The 13,464-nt window shown below is 57.0% G+C and overlaps 1 protein-coding gene across 1 annotated transcript in view; it reads left to right on the forward strand.

Annotated features, from left to right (window-relative positions):
• Positions 1 to 1,654: 1,654 nt before the first annotated feature.
• The window catches only part of OSBP2 (oxysterol binding protein 2), a gene marked incomplete at its 5' end in the record, with an annotated part of 108,444 nt that continues 96,634 nt past the window's right edge, over positions 1,655 to 13,464 (forward strand). Inside the window, 2 exons of the mRNA XM_084272273.1 lie at positions 1,655 to 1,938; positions 10,332 to 10,409. Of these exons, the coding sequence (XP_084128399.1) occupies positions 1,655 to 1,938; positions 10,332 to 10,409 (362 nt within the window). The remainder of the gene's footprint in view (positions 1,939 to 10,331; positions 10,410 to 13,464) is intronic.

Raw genomic sequence — 13,464 nt, forward strand, 5'->3', positions numbered from 1 at the left:
ATGTCTGTAGCATGCTCCATGCAAACTGCAGGACGTCTGCCAGCCAGTGCAGGGCCTGATCCCAAGCGCATCCTGAACTACAGGGATGTGAGATGCAGGATCCCCCTCTCTGGAGAGCCGTTCAGCTGGGTGACAGACCAGATGCTTCCAACTGGAGTGCAGAGTACTCTTGGGCTGTTTCTAAGTGTAGGACTTGCCCTTACGAGCTGCCTCAGTGCCTGCTAGTGCCAGAGGTGCTGGTGCTCACAGCTGAGGGGCATCTCTTTAGAACGGGAGGAAACAATCAGCTGGCTTCAAGGAGGCAGAAGCTCTGTCCAGAGCAGTGACAGCGTTTGCCTACTTCTTTCTTCACCTGAGGAGCTGCCTAACCCAAATCACTGCGTATTAGAGATGTTTGCAGGGCGGGTGTCAGGCTGGGGGAGCCCATGACCTGCTCATCGCATGGCCAGCCCCAGCCTGGCCGCCTCCCAGCTCAGCCTCCGACCGGCCACCTGTGCATGAGACCTTTACTTGCTGCTTTGCCACCAGCCTGCTGGAACCCCTGAGGTGCTGTGGGGCTCCCCACAGGCCTTGTGCCACACTCCCCCTTCCAGCTCAGCGGGTCCACCTCCCAACTGTCACACTGTAACAGAGATGGCTGGTCCTGGGGTCACGGTCGTGGGCTGTGGTGAGACCCCAGCAGTGCTGCCAGGAGCTGCTGGTTCCAGGGCTGCAGGTTCCGAGTGAGCAGGCAGAGGTGCACATGCAGGTGATGGGTGAGCAGTAACGCGATCAGGGGGATCAGAGCAGATTAGAGGGATCAGAGAAAGGCGATCCTCCAGCTCAGGGCAAAGCAGGGGGGGGAGGCACTTCAGCAAACGCAGGGACTCCTGTCAGGGGGCATCTCCCACAGGTGCCCTGCTGGGTTCACTGTGGAGAGGGACCCCCTCAGACACAACCCAGCTCATAAAAACCAGGCCTGGCTGGCAGAGGAGCAGGTGATGGGGACAGGAGCACTGGGCTGGCGGCACCGAGAAGGACTTTTACCTCAGCAGTGCCAGTCCCTTCTCCCAGCCCATGGGCACCGCTGCCCCCGGGCCGGTCCCTCTGCCCCCCCCACACCCAGCAACCCCACAGCCCGGCTGTGTTTTGACGGGTCGTGTTCCACCCCGGCCACCCTCTTCACAAACACTGTAAGAGCCGCGGTGTTCGGTGGTTTCAGAGAGGGGGGGGACGGGACAACGACACAGCTGGGGTGGGTTGCAGGGCCCCTCAGGACTGCGGCTGACCCGCACCCCCCTCAGCCTCCAGAGCCTCCCTCTGCGCTCCACAAGGCACCAGCGCAGCTGTAAAGGCGGGGTTGGTACGGCAAAGCCACGACACTACTGTCACGACACCGCTATCATGACACCCACCCCCTGCTATCGGCGGGGGCGCGAAATGGCGGCGGGGGTCAAAATGGCGGGGGCGGGCACAGGGGGCTGTTCCCGCCCCGCTGCCAGGGGGCGCGCGCGCCGCCGCCTCACGTGCCCCTCTCTTCCCCCCTCCCCTCCCCTCCCGGGCGCGCGTCACGTGGGCGCGGCGCCGCCCCCCCCCCCCCCCCGCGCCGGTGCCCGGCGGAGCGGAGCGGCGGGAGCGGAGCCGCCGGGCCGGGCTGCGCCGCGTTGCGGGGTCTATGGGGAAGGCGGCCGCGCTGTGCGGCGGCGGCGACGGCAGCAGCAGCACCGGCACCCGCGGGCTGGTCTCTCTTCTCAACGCCGTCCCTTGTCTGGCCTGCCAGGAGCTGCCGGCCATGAGCGCGGAGCCGGGGGGCCGGGGCGGCGGGGGACCGGCGGGGGGGCCGCCCGCCGCCCCGGGCTCCGACACCTACAAGGGCTGGCTCTTCAAGTGGACCAACTACCTGAAGGGCTACCAGCGCCGCTGGTTCGTGCTCAGCAACGGGCTGCTCAGCTACTACAGGTACCGGAGACGGGCTGGGGGTGGGGGGGGGGAGAACGGACCGGTACCGTTGGCAGCTCGGCCCGGCCCGGCCCGTCCCTGCCGCGGCGGGTACGGGGCGCGGTGTCCTCCGGGCCGAGCGCCTGGTACGGGCTGCCCGGAGCTGGCTCCGGGGCGGTCCGGCCCCCGCCAGGCCCGGGCAGGTGTCCCCGGCGGCGGGCGCGGCGCCTTCGCAGCGGGAGAAGCGCTGGGATGGACCGACCGGGGCTGGGACGGGGGGGACAGGGGGACGACGGATTTGCTTATTTATTACAGAACTCGGGGTTGGCCTCCCGGGAGCCGGGAGGGAGGAGGAGGGGGGATCGCCCAGCCCTCTGTCCCCATCCCTCCGCCGCTTCCAGCAGCCGCCCCGGCAGCCCGGACAGCCGGGACGCAGCTGCTCTCCTCCCCCTTTCCCAGCCCCGTATCCATTCGGTTCTGTAACCTGGCCGGGCCCCGGCAGCGCTTCCCAGCGCCGCGCCGGCGATCGCGGGCGTTGCGGCGGCCGAGGAGGGGGGGATGCGGGGCCGGGGCTGGGGGCAGGATGGAAGTTCGGGTCCCTAGCCGGGGCTCCCCAGGCTTGCCGGGCTTGCTTTGCTGCCTGCCGCAAGGGTTTTGATGCCAGAGGGCCCTCAGGAGGAGGAGGATGATGGAGGCAGGTGCTGGCGATGGGGAGGTTTGAGCTGGGATGGGATGGGGGGGGGGATGTCACTGTTGTAGGTCCTGTGGTGTTTCTTGTTGACCTGTGGGAATACAAAGGCGTTGGGGGGGTGTTGGAGGGTTTTGGTGTTGGGAAGGGTCACGTTTGTTCTCCTCACTTGTCTTCCAAGTGCTCTGTCACCTTCTCTGCTGTGGAGCGTTGTGTTGGCTCTGTTTCAGCAGGTGGAAAAGCTCCTGGATGGTAAAGGACAGTGAAGAAGAGCTTTTATAACGGTGTCTGTCTTGAAAGCACCAAACCCCATGGGCAGGGACTTCCCTGCCAGAGCTGGGTTTCCTCCTGACACAAACTTCATCCCAAACTCAACACCCCCCCCCTTCCCAAACTCCAGCCAAACAAAACCAGCCCGGTGACAAACCCCCCCTGTGAGTAAATTAGCTGAATGACTGGGAGGTAATTTCCTTGTAATCCTTTCTGGTATGCTTGTGCCTCTTTTAGTCTGGATCTGACCCTGTGGAGCTGTAGGGCTTGAAAAGGTCGTTGTAGTTTAATGCTCCACTTGTAACCGCCTCAGAGTGTATTTTCTCTTTTCTGTGTTGGTGCCAAGTCTGTCATGAGTGAACAAGTGGGTTTTTTCAACAATTATTTTAGGTTGGAACGCCTGGGTTTATTTTTAAGACGGTTTGATCTGTTTTAGGCTGAAGGAACAAACAAAAACACCCAAGGAAATTATTCTGAGCGGCGTGTGAAGGAGTTGGAAGCTGCCTGGAGCGTTCAGCTGGTGCAGACCCACAGCAGCTTGCCTGGGAAAAGGGGGTGCTGAAGGGTTTTTGGGGCCACCTTTTCATTGCTGGGCAGGGTGAGAGCTGAGTTAGTTTGGTTGGGAGGCAGGAGTACCAAAATATGGTACAGGACATGGAAAGTTTGTATCTTAGGTGGAAGAAAGCCTCCAGGATGCTCTTCAAAACTAAGGCTGGGGTGTCAAATGTCAGCTCGGGCTCCTGGGAGGTGACCTGGGCTACAAGGGCATTTCTTACTGCAGTACCACCTCAGGCTGACTGGCTGCAGGTGTTGGGCTGTGGGGTTTTGTACAGGAACAGGCTGGCTGCTGGGCAACCTGCAGCCTGCTGCTTGTTAGACTCTCTTGTTTGCAGGGATAACTTGTAGTGGGGTCTCCCACTGCTCCATGTCTTGCTTGCCGCTGGGTCTTTGGGCACATCCCAGCACTGAAGGGGCATCCCTGCACTTCTTCTTGCTGCTGCTGAAGGCTTTGTGGATTAAATCATGCCCTGGCAGGCAGGTTGCTGTGTGCTCCTCGTCTCCCTGGCTTTTGATGCCTGGAGCTTGAGTTTGGAAGGTGGCTGCCCTGGTGCAATGGCATCCTGGCTTGTGTCAGGGGTAGCGTGGTCAGCTGGACCAGGGAGGTGATCATCACCCTGTGCTCAGCTCTGGTGGGCTGCACCTCAAATATTGTGTTCAGTTTTGGGCTGCTCACTACAAGACAGACATCAAGGCACTGGAGTGTGTCCAGAGAAGGGCAACCAGGCTGGGGAAGGGGCTGGAACACAGGTCTGATGAGGAGCTGTGACTGTTTAGCCTGGAGAAGGGGAGGCTCAGGGGAGACCTTACTGCTCTCTCCAACTCCAACTCCCTGAAAGGAGTTGTGGTGGGCTGGGGCTCAGCCTCTTCTCACAGATAACCAGCAACAGGACGAGAGGGAATGGCTGCAGGTTGTGCCAGGGGGGGTTCAGGTTAGAAATGAAGAGACATTTCTTCTCAGCCAGAGCGGTTGGGCACTGGAACAGGGTGTCCAGGGAGGTGGTGGAGTCACCATCCCTCAGGGTGTCCAAGGAAAGGCTGGATGAGGTTCTTAGGGACATGGGTTAGTGACTGACATGGGTGGTAGGGGGATGGTTGGATGGATGATCTTGGAGGTCTTTTCCAACCTTAATGATTCTATGAAGGTTTAGCTGCTGGTGATTCAGGACTAGGTCCATACAAGCTTTGTTTCACCTGTGTGCTGACACACCTGCCCAGGTGGCCTCCTCCTGCTGTGTTCATTTAGCTCTGGGTTGCAGTTCTTCTCTTCATTTGAGTTTCCTGCTGTTTGGCTTGTGTAAGAAACCAGCCCGTCCCGCTGCCGGATGGTGGTTCCTGGTAGAGATTCTTTCATTTGTTTGTTTTGCCTGGAGAGTTGAACACTCAGAGTCTTGCCTGGCCTCTTGGGAGCTGTGGTGGTGCTTGTCCTGCAGCCAGGTGTGATGCTGGTGCTCTACCTGTCTGCTGGATTGAAGCTTCTAATGAGAGTGCTCTCCCCAAATGGAGCACTTAAAGCCTCCTGCATCCTTGTGAAGTCGGTGCAGCCGTTGGGTCTTGCTGCCAGCGAAGCTTCCCTGCAGGACACGTGCTTTTCCTTCATACTCCCTTCCTCAAACCTGTGGGAGATGGGAACAGCAGAGTAATTCTTCAAGATGTCCTTGGTGATACCATCCTCTGGCGTGAGGCGTGTGGGTTTAGGCACTTGAGGAGTCTCACAGCACGATGGTTGTGCCTGTTCAATCGCCCTTGATTGTCCCTCTGAGGTTATTTTTTTTGGACTGTGTTTTCTGGCTGACCTGGAAATGTGGAGCAGGAAGGTGAGGCCTCTGTTGGAAGGCAGCTTAAGGCATGGCACAGCTCGACTTGCTAGTGATCAGAACTCCCTCTAAACTGCTCGGGCAGGGTGCCGCTTATAGATTTATCATTATCTATAATTAGCGTGTCTGCACGGGAGAATCTCATCACCTTGAGCAGATAAGTGTTTTCAAGGAGATTAGAGAGGATCTTTAGGGAAGTATTAATTCATCACAGATCAACATGGGCTCGTGTGATCGATGCTCCAGGTGAGCGTTGTCTTCTCCAAGCCCCTTTCTCTGCTCGGCTTCCATGGTGGCTCAGAGAACCACAGGGGTTGGAAGGGACCTTGGGAGACCATCTGGTCCAACCCCCTGCCAAAGCAGGGTCCCTAGGACATATTGCTCCTCTGTGGGTTTGCTCTGTGGCCTTGTGTTTGTGGGGTTGGTGACTCAAGGGGCCTTTGGGCAGGACTCTGTGTGCTGGCAGGACCAAATGGAGAAGGAAGAGCCGCTGGGTGGTTTGGTGGCTGCTGTGCAGTGGAAGCTTCTCAGCAGAAAGCAGCAGCGTCTCCCCTTGCTGGGGCTGCCTGGAGAGGAGCGACCCGTGCCCGGGGCAGTGTACCCTGCAGAGGTGGAGGGCAGGGGTGGCTGGTTCCCTGGAAAAGCTGTTTGCTGGAGCAGCATTGTCCACCAGCTTTGTTTATCCAGCACTTAACTCTTGGTTAGCGTTGGAAGCTCTCCGAGTACAACCCAGAGGGGATTTTTCCCCCCCTCCCTCTGCTTCTCCAGGCTCCAGCTGAAACCTGAGGTGGTGAGTTCAGGCAGGAGCTTGAAATCCACTGCTGATGGGAAGAGTGAGTAATTGAGAGCTTCCAGGAGAGACTCTGGGAGCTGTGTCCAGCGCCCACTTGTGAGGTTGGCTCAGGACTCGTAACGTGCTGAGGTCTGAGTGTCTCTGAGGTATGGGACTACACAGCCTCCCTGGGCCCCTCTGCCAGGGCTCACCACCCGTGGGGGAAAAACATTCCCTTCTATTCAGCTTGCATGGAATAAAATGGAGAGAGAGAGAGAGAGAGAGAGGGGGAGGCTCTCCCACAATGATTTTTTTTCTTGCAGCAGCAGCAGCTTGTCCCTCTGCTGACAGAAAGCAGCTGAATGTCCTTGGCTGTTTGTCCTCTGTGGGGTGTTGGAGCCCGCAGGTGTCAGGGACAGCCCCGTAGCTGGACGGTGTGACTTTGAGCTCCGTGTTTCTAAACAGGGTTTTAATAACCCATCTTCCCAGTCATCGTGTTTCCCCACAATGCTGGTTCACCCATATGGTGCTTTGCTGTTGATCATTGTCCCACCGTTTGCCTGTTTCTGAGGAGGCTCCTCTGCCGTGCTGGTAGCTGGGGACACGGTGTGTGCGGCTCTGGGGGGGACACAGCGCGTCTGAGCAGCTCGAAGGGGTGTGAGAGGAGTGATGATGCTCTCTGGGCTGCTCGTGGCAGCTCGACTGCTCCGCTCCCAGCTCAGCACTGTACTGGGGATCATTGAATCACAGAATCATAGGGGTTGGAAGGGACCTTGAGAGCTCATCAGGTCCAACCCCTCTGCCAAAGCAGCTCCCCAGCTCATATTGCACAGGGCGGCGTCCAGATGGGGCTGGAATCTCTCCAGAGAAGGAGACTCCACACCCCCTGGGCAGCCTGTCCCAGGGCTCCCTCACCCTCACTGGGGAAAAGTTCTTTCTATGCTCCAACTTGCAGCCATTGCCCCTTGTCCTGTCCCCACAGACACTGAAAAGGGGCTGGCCATCTTCCCCTGCATCCCATACTTAAGATATTTATAAACATTAATAAGGTCCTTCCTTAGTGTTCTTTCCTCAAGGCTGAACAGCCCCAGCTCACTCAGCCTTTCCTCACAGGGGAGATGCTCCAGGCCCTTCATCATCTCAGTAGCCTCCTCTGGACTCTCTCCAGGAGATCCCTGTCTGTTTTATCCCAGGGAGCCCAGAACTGGACACAACACTCCAGGTGGGGCCTGAGCAGGGCAGAGCAGAGGGGGAGGATCCTCTCCAGTGACCTGCTGCCCACACTCCTCCTGATGCACCCCGTGCATGGATGTTGGGCTCACCAAACAGCAGCAGTGCAGAAGAGCAGGACACAGACCTTAGGGGTGTTTCCCTCAGCGCCTGGTCATTACTGGTGTATCAGGATGTTTATACCTGTTCCTTCGTTACGGTGTTGTGCTCGGTCCCTTTGCTGGTTACAAGAGCTGTGAGCTATCACCACACTTCATTTCTGCCCAGGTGATCCTGAGTCACTTGTGCTGTCTGAAATGCTTCATCGTAGCAGAAGTAACTCCTTTGTCTTGTGTGCAGCTGAATTTTGAGAGGGGCGACGCATCCAGGTCTCGGGCTGCGGTCGTGCCGCGCGCGTCGCTGCCTCCAGGGCCATCGCGTGGTGACGTTTTGGGTGTCATTGTGGTTGTTCCAGGAGCCACTTGCAGGTACAGAGCTGGGATCCTTAACAGGAGAGTAAGACGTTACCCACCACCGCTCTCAGTCGTTGGGCTCGTGTGGCTGGAGAACACGAAGGGGTAGTTCCACCTCCACTGTCCTCTGCTGGGGAGGGGAAGGTCACTCTGCTCCCACGTGCTGCTGGTTGATCGTGTGGGCTGGTTGTGGGCTGGCTGCCTTTGCTCGTCCCTGGGACATGGGTGTGTGCTGCTGGGCAGGCTGAGGAGCCCTATGGCTGCAGCCCCTGGGGGCCTCTCTAGGGCATGTTGAGCTCTGCCTGCCTGTGCTCTGGTTGCAGGTGTGAACCTGTGCTGCTGCCTGTCGCCCTCTGCACCTGCAGCAGTCGGTGGGGAAGGAGCTGATCTTCCCTGTCAGAAGCCGCGCGAGGAACCCGCTGTTCTCTCCCGCGCAGCGTCCCTCTCCTCCTGCCAGCTCCCCCCAGCCTGTGCCCCGTGCTCATGTCTGAGTGACTTGGGCTCTCCTGATCTCTGGGTTTGTTCTCCTCTTGCAGCGAGTCAGCTGAGCTGTGTTTCCACATCCCTTTGTGCTTACCTACCAATTGCATCCTGGCTGGGTACCTTATTCAGGTGGGTTTAGGTAACGGAGGCACGCGGTGATGTCAGAGCCCTTCCTCGGCTGCTTGCAGGTCTCTTCAGACCTGATGCTGATGGCCAACAAGTCAGGTCATCACCCTGACACGTGGAGCTGGCCCAGCCTGCTGTCTGGAGGGCGAGCAGCTTGCTGTGCTCTGACATCCTAAACGGGAGAGGGCTTTGAAGCCCCAGCTAGCCAGGCAGCTTGGGTTTCCTCTCAGGTCTCCGTTACGCCGTTCAATTACTTTAATCATTCCTGTGGCACGTTGACAGGGATCTTTGTACACTTCACAGCAGCCTTTGTTTGCTTTCAATCACAAAGCTGGTTTAATAATTAATTACTTGACATTTCTCTGTCTGACAACTGCAGGCCGGGCAGATGGGGTTAAAGCTGGAGGATAATGGAGCTGGATGTGCTTGTTGCTGTTGGGTCAGCGATTGCTGACTCACACCAGCCTGTGTGCCTGTGAGGAGCCTTCAGGCTGGGTACCAATCAACTTCAGAATTAGCCATGCACATGGGAAGCGTGGTACTGGGGGCCAGTGCTGTGAGTCGATCTGGGGTGGCAGCCCTGGGATAAAAGCAGAGAATTACCCTCCTTGGTCCGGGGTCCCCCTCTTTCCCCCTCCTTGGTCTGGGGTCCTCCTCTTCCCCCTCCTTGGTCTGGGGTCCTCCTCTTCCCCTCCTTGGTCCGGGGTCCCCCTCTTTCCCCCTCCTTGGTCCGGGGTCCCCCTCTTTCCCCCTCCTTGGTCCGGGGTCCCCCTCTTTCCCCCTCCTTGGTCCGGGGTCCCCCTCTTTCCCCCTCCTTGGTCCGGGGTCCCCTCCTTAGTCTGGCATCCCCCTCCTTGGTCCCATTCCGGGCGCTCACAGGATTCCCAGCCATCTGGGTGCCTGGGTTGAAGCACAGCTTGTTGCTGCTCTCTGTCACCCCGGGCTCCCGTTGTCGTCGGGTGATGTTGCTCGTAGCTGTGTGACACTGCTGAGCTACCACGCTTGTTGGCACTTGCAGGTGATGTTGTACAGCTCAGAGGGCTTGGGCAGGCAGTGATGAAATGCTTGCAGGGGAAGCAGTGCTGCCTGGCTCACAGGAGCAGGTCTCTGTGCGTGTCTGCCCGTGCCCAGCAGCCCTGGGCACACTCTTACCTTCCTTGGGGTGTTTTTGCCTGATCTTTTCTCTAACTCTCCAAGGGTATTTCTGCTTGGAGAGCACGACCGGGGCGATGTGTGTCCCTCCAGTGACTCAGGGGGGGAGGGCCTTCATTCCCTAAAAATAGCAATTCTCCAAATCTCTCTAGATGCAGCGTGCTGTCTGGGCTGTGCAGCGGTTTAAAGCGGCTTCTGCCGCGCATGGGAAGATAAATATGGTGAAGTGGGAGTCTGTGCCTTCTCTTTTCCTTCCTTAACACAAAGCAGCGATTCTTAATCTGTTATTAATAGCTAGAGCAGGCTTCTCTAAGCTCTTTATAAGAGGCAGAGCTGGAAAATGTTGTCCTTCATGCCTACTGCTTGCGTGTTACTGCTGTGCACAGAAGACTTTCTTCCTTCAGGCTTGTTGGTTGGTGTGGATACCAGGCACCCTAAAGGAGGGCAAAGTGCTTCTTTCCATGGCATAGCTGTTAGAGGGGCTTGCACAGGTAACCCTGAGTGGGCAGCAAAGCTCCTTTGGGAAGGCATTTGATGCCCTGCTGCCTGGATATACATTTGTGTTACTTGCTTCATTCCTTCAGGGATGCTCCCTGCAGCGTGGGGTGATGAAGGGCTGTGAGCTCAGCCCTCCTTTCTGAGTGCAGAGTTGGGCACTTCCCAGCTGACTTGGTGCTTTGTGCCTGTCACTCAGCTGAACAGGGAATTAAAAGTATTTGTCACAGCAGCAAATATATCCATGGCAACCAACTCCTCAGTTCTGTGAATCTTCACGATTTTTAAAGTTTTTCTCTTTTTTTTTCCTTTTTTTTTTTTTTTCCCTGTGAAATGAGCAGGGGTGGTTCCACCAACTTTTTTTTTCTCAGGTCTTCTGCAACTGTCAGGAGTGATGGCTCTTCTTGGAAACGTGTCAAAAACCCACCGGTCCCAGTTCAGAAGACGGGGTGAGTTGGGTGGATCTGGCTCCAGGACGGACGTGGGGTGGCTGAGGTGTCCTCATGCCAGCAGGACAGAGATGTGCCCCATGGCTGGTGTGTGAGTGGGGATGACACCATTAAATAAACTCCTTTTGCCTTAAAAATGTAGAGGGGGTGTTGCCTGTGCCCAAAGTGGGGTAAGAGGTCACTAGTCTCACCCTTCAGTTTGGAGGCATCCAGGCAGCAGTGCTGGGGCTGTGTGCTTCAGAAACCTCATCTTACAGTCTTAAAAGACCAAGACCTTCAAGCTTTGCCATCCCCATGTGTGTGTGTGTCACTGAGGCTGGTGCTGGATGCTGTTGACTTGCTCTTTATTGTTACCATTGGGTTGTTCCCCAGCAGAGCATGAAAACAATGAGAGGTTTATAGCCTGTGGTCAGGTGAAACAAATTTGCTTTCTCTGAGTAGTTTTGCCTTTCCCTGTCAGCAGAGCTTCCCTGGGAGGTGGCTGTGGGGCTCCCTGGCTTTGAATAGCTCCTGGGATGTGATTTTTAGGGGTGATTTTTATTAGTGAGAGGGGAGTGCTTGAGCCCCAAGTCGTTTCACAGTGGTACAGGGGGTGCTGGCCATGCTGAGGCTGTGTAACAGGCATGGAGCTTGCAGGGCCCTGCTCGTGCTGCTGAGGCCTGTGGCAGCCTGTGGGATGCCCTTGTGTGTGTGCTCACGGTAGCTGTACCCCATCAGAGGCTGATGGGGAGCACTGGGGTGGCTGGTTCTTGTGTGTGTGTGTAGGGTTTGGGTGTAGAATTGGGTCTTTCTGTTGGAGATGTGGTGAGATTGCACCATGTTGGGCCTGGTGTTGGCCTCTCGGTGTCTTTGTTGGTGGGTGGGCGCGCTCGCAGCCCGTCTGCAGCTGATGCAAAAGGCACAGTTTCCAGGGGACCACCTCTGTCTGGTGATGGGAACCTTGTGATGTTTTGCAGAGGTGGGTGCAAGCACTGCTCTGGGATAGATGGCTGGAAGGCAGCTGTGCTGAAGAGCTGCTGTGGGGGTGTCCTGGTTCTGGCCAGGCCAGAGTTGACCTCCCCAGGCAGCCAGCACAGGTGAGCTGAGTCAGCCTGGGCTGTTTTCCACATCACCTGATGTCACTCCCCCATCAAAAAGGACAGTCATAATGGATGTGATGTCAGGGGGTGAGGAAAACAGCCCAGGATAACTCAGCTCACCTGTGCTGGCTGCTTGGGGAGGTCAGCTCTGGCCTGGCCAAAAGCAGGACAGGGGTGCCCAGGTAGACTGGGAGGGATTGGAGATCAGTGGTCCCACTGGCTGCCTGAGCAGAAGCGCAGCCAGCATGTGGAGGGAAGGGATCATCCCCTCTGCTCAGTGCTGGGGAGGCTGGTCTGGGCTGTGGGTGTGGTTTGGGGCTCCCCAGGATGAAGCTGGAGGGATGGGGCTGTGCTCAGATGGGGGGGGAACCTTATTGCTGCCCATGGCTCTGCGGTGGGAGGGTGTGAGAAGGACATGGGATGAGGCTGTGAGCTGGTACCCGAGTATGGGGCATCCTGCATGGATGCAAGGAGATGTGTTTTAACTGGGAGTGGGGGCTGAATGCTGGGATTGGGGTCTGGGGAGGAGAGGAGACTCCTGACTGCATTCAAGCTGCTCCCAGATGATGTCCTGAGCAACCTGACCTGGATGCTCCTGCTCAGAGCAGGAAACCTGTGGCACCTCCGAGCTGCGGCTGTACCCTTCTGTCCTCACTTGGTGTGTGATGCTTCAGGCTTGGTGGCTCTGCCACTGGCTGGCTGAGTGCTGGTGGAGGCTGAAGGACACAGCTGTGTCCCTGCAGTGCTGGGGTGGCTCCTGTGTCTGGACATGGCAGGTTGTTTCATAACCTCCCCCACTTCCATGGCACCCAGCATTGCTCCTGCTGAAGGGATCACAGTGCAGCCCCCTTGTTTATTCTCTGATACACCCTGGAGTACAGGTAACCAGTGATTTACTGCATCCCAGTACCTGCTCTGCTCACCCCATGGGCAAGAGTCAGGTCAGGGCTCAGGGAGGTGGGGAAGGATGGCGTGCAGGAGATGTCCCTTGCTTCTGGGGCTCTTCTGTGCATTCAGAAATGAGCAGGACCCACTTACAAACCCAAAAAAGGCCTCTTTGGTGAGAAATGGGGACGCTGGTGCTCTCAGCACAGCCTGAACAATGCCATCTCACTGTGTGCTCTGTGCTGGCTCTGAAGTGGATTCCTTTTTTCAGCAGTACTGAGAGTTTGGCTGTGTAAAAGGTGATGTTGCTCACACAGCCCGTTCAGCTCTCTGTTCCTTACAGCTGTGCTGCTGTGAAAGGTAAAAAAATCAGCACAGTTTTATTCTCTAAAGTTAGAAGTTAGCCCCTAAATTGAGGGAAGAGCTGCTGCCAGCTGCCAGGGCAGTCTGAGGATTGGGAAACCACCACAAATGCACATGGAGAATTTCTGGCATGATTAAACTCAGCATTACAGGTATTTCTTAGTTCCATTAGCTAAAGCTTACAGGGGATAGTGTGTTCTGCTGGGGCACTTTGGGGGTGAAGACTTTGCTGGGTGTCTGATCCCTTTAGAACAGGATTTGCTCCTGAAAGGTGGGAATTTGAAGATATTCTTACCTGTTTGCTCCTGTGTGTGTGTGTGGTCTGTGGGGCATCCCAGCTGTGATGCTGCCCTGGAGCTGTTTCCTGAGGATCCTGTGTCTATGTAGATACACCTCAGGGCTGTGTGTCTGCCCCTCTGGTGCCTTTTACCCCCCAAGAAAAGCCATAAGGACTTTGAAGTGGAAAGCCTGTGGATGCAAGCTGGGAAGCTTCCCTTGAAATCTGGCAGAGGTTTAGCAAGGTGTCCTTCAGTGTCCTGCAATAATAAGCCAGTTTTGTTCCTCCTCACAGCCTGCAGGCATCGAGCCCTGAATTGTCACTTCCAAGCACCTTTGGATGCTGCAGCCCTGCAGCTCAGCATGGGTAAGGTCCCTTGTTGCAGGGACATCCTTCACATCTGCAGCTTTAAGCTGCCTCTACAGCAGGGGAACAAACCCCCTCTCTGCCT

Source organism: Gallinula chloropus (genome assembly GCF_964237585.1).
Source record: "Gallinula chloropus genome assembly, chromosome: 17".
Taxonomy (NCBI): domain Eukaryota; kingdom Metazoa; phylum Chordata; class Aves; order Gruiformes; family Rallidae; genus Gallinula; species Gallinula chloropus.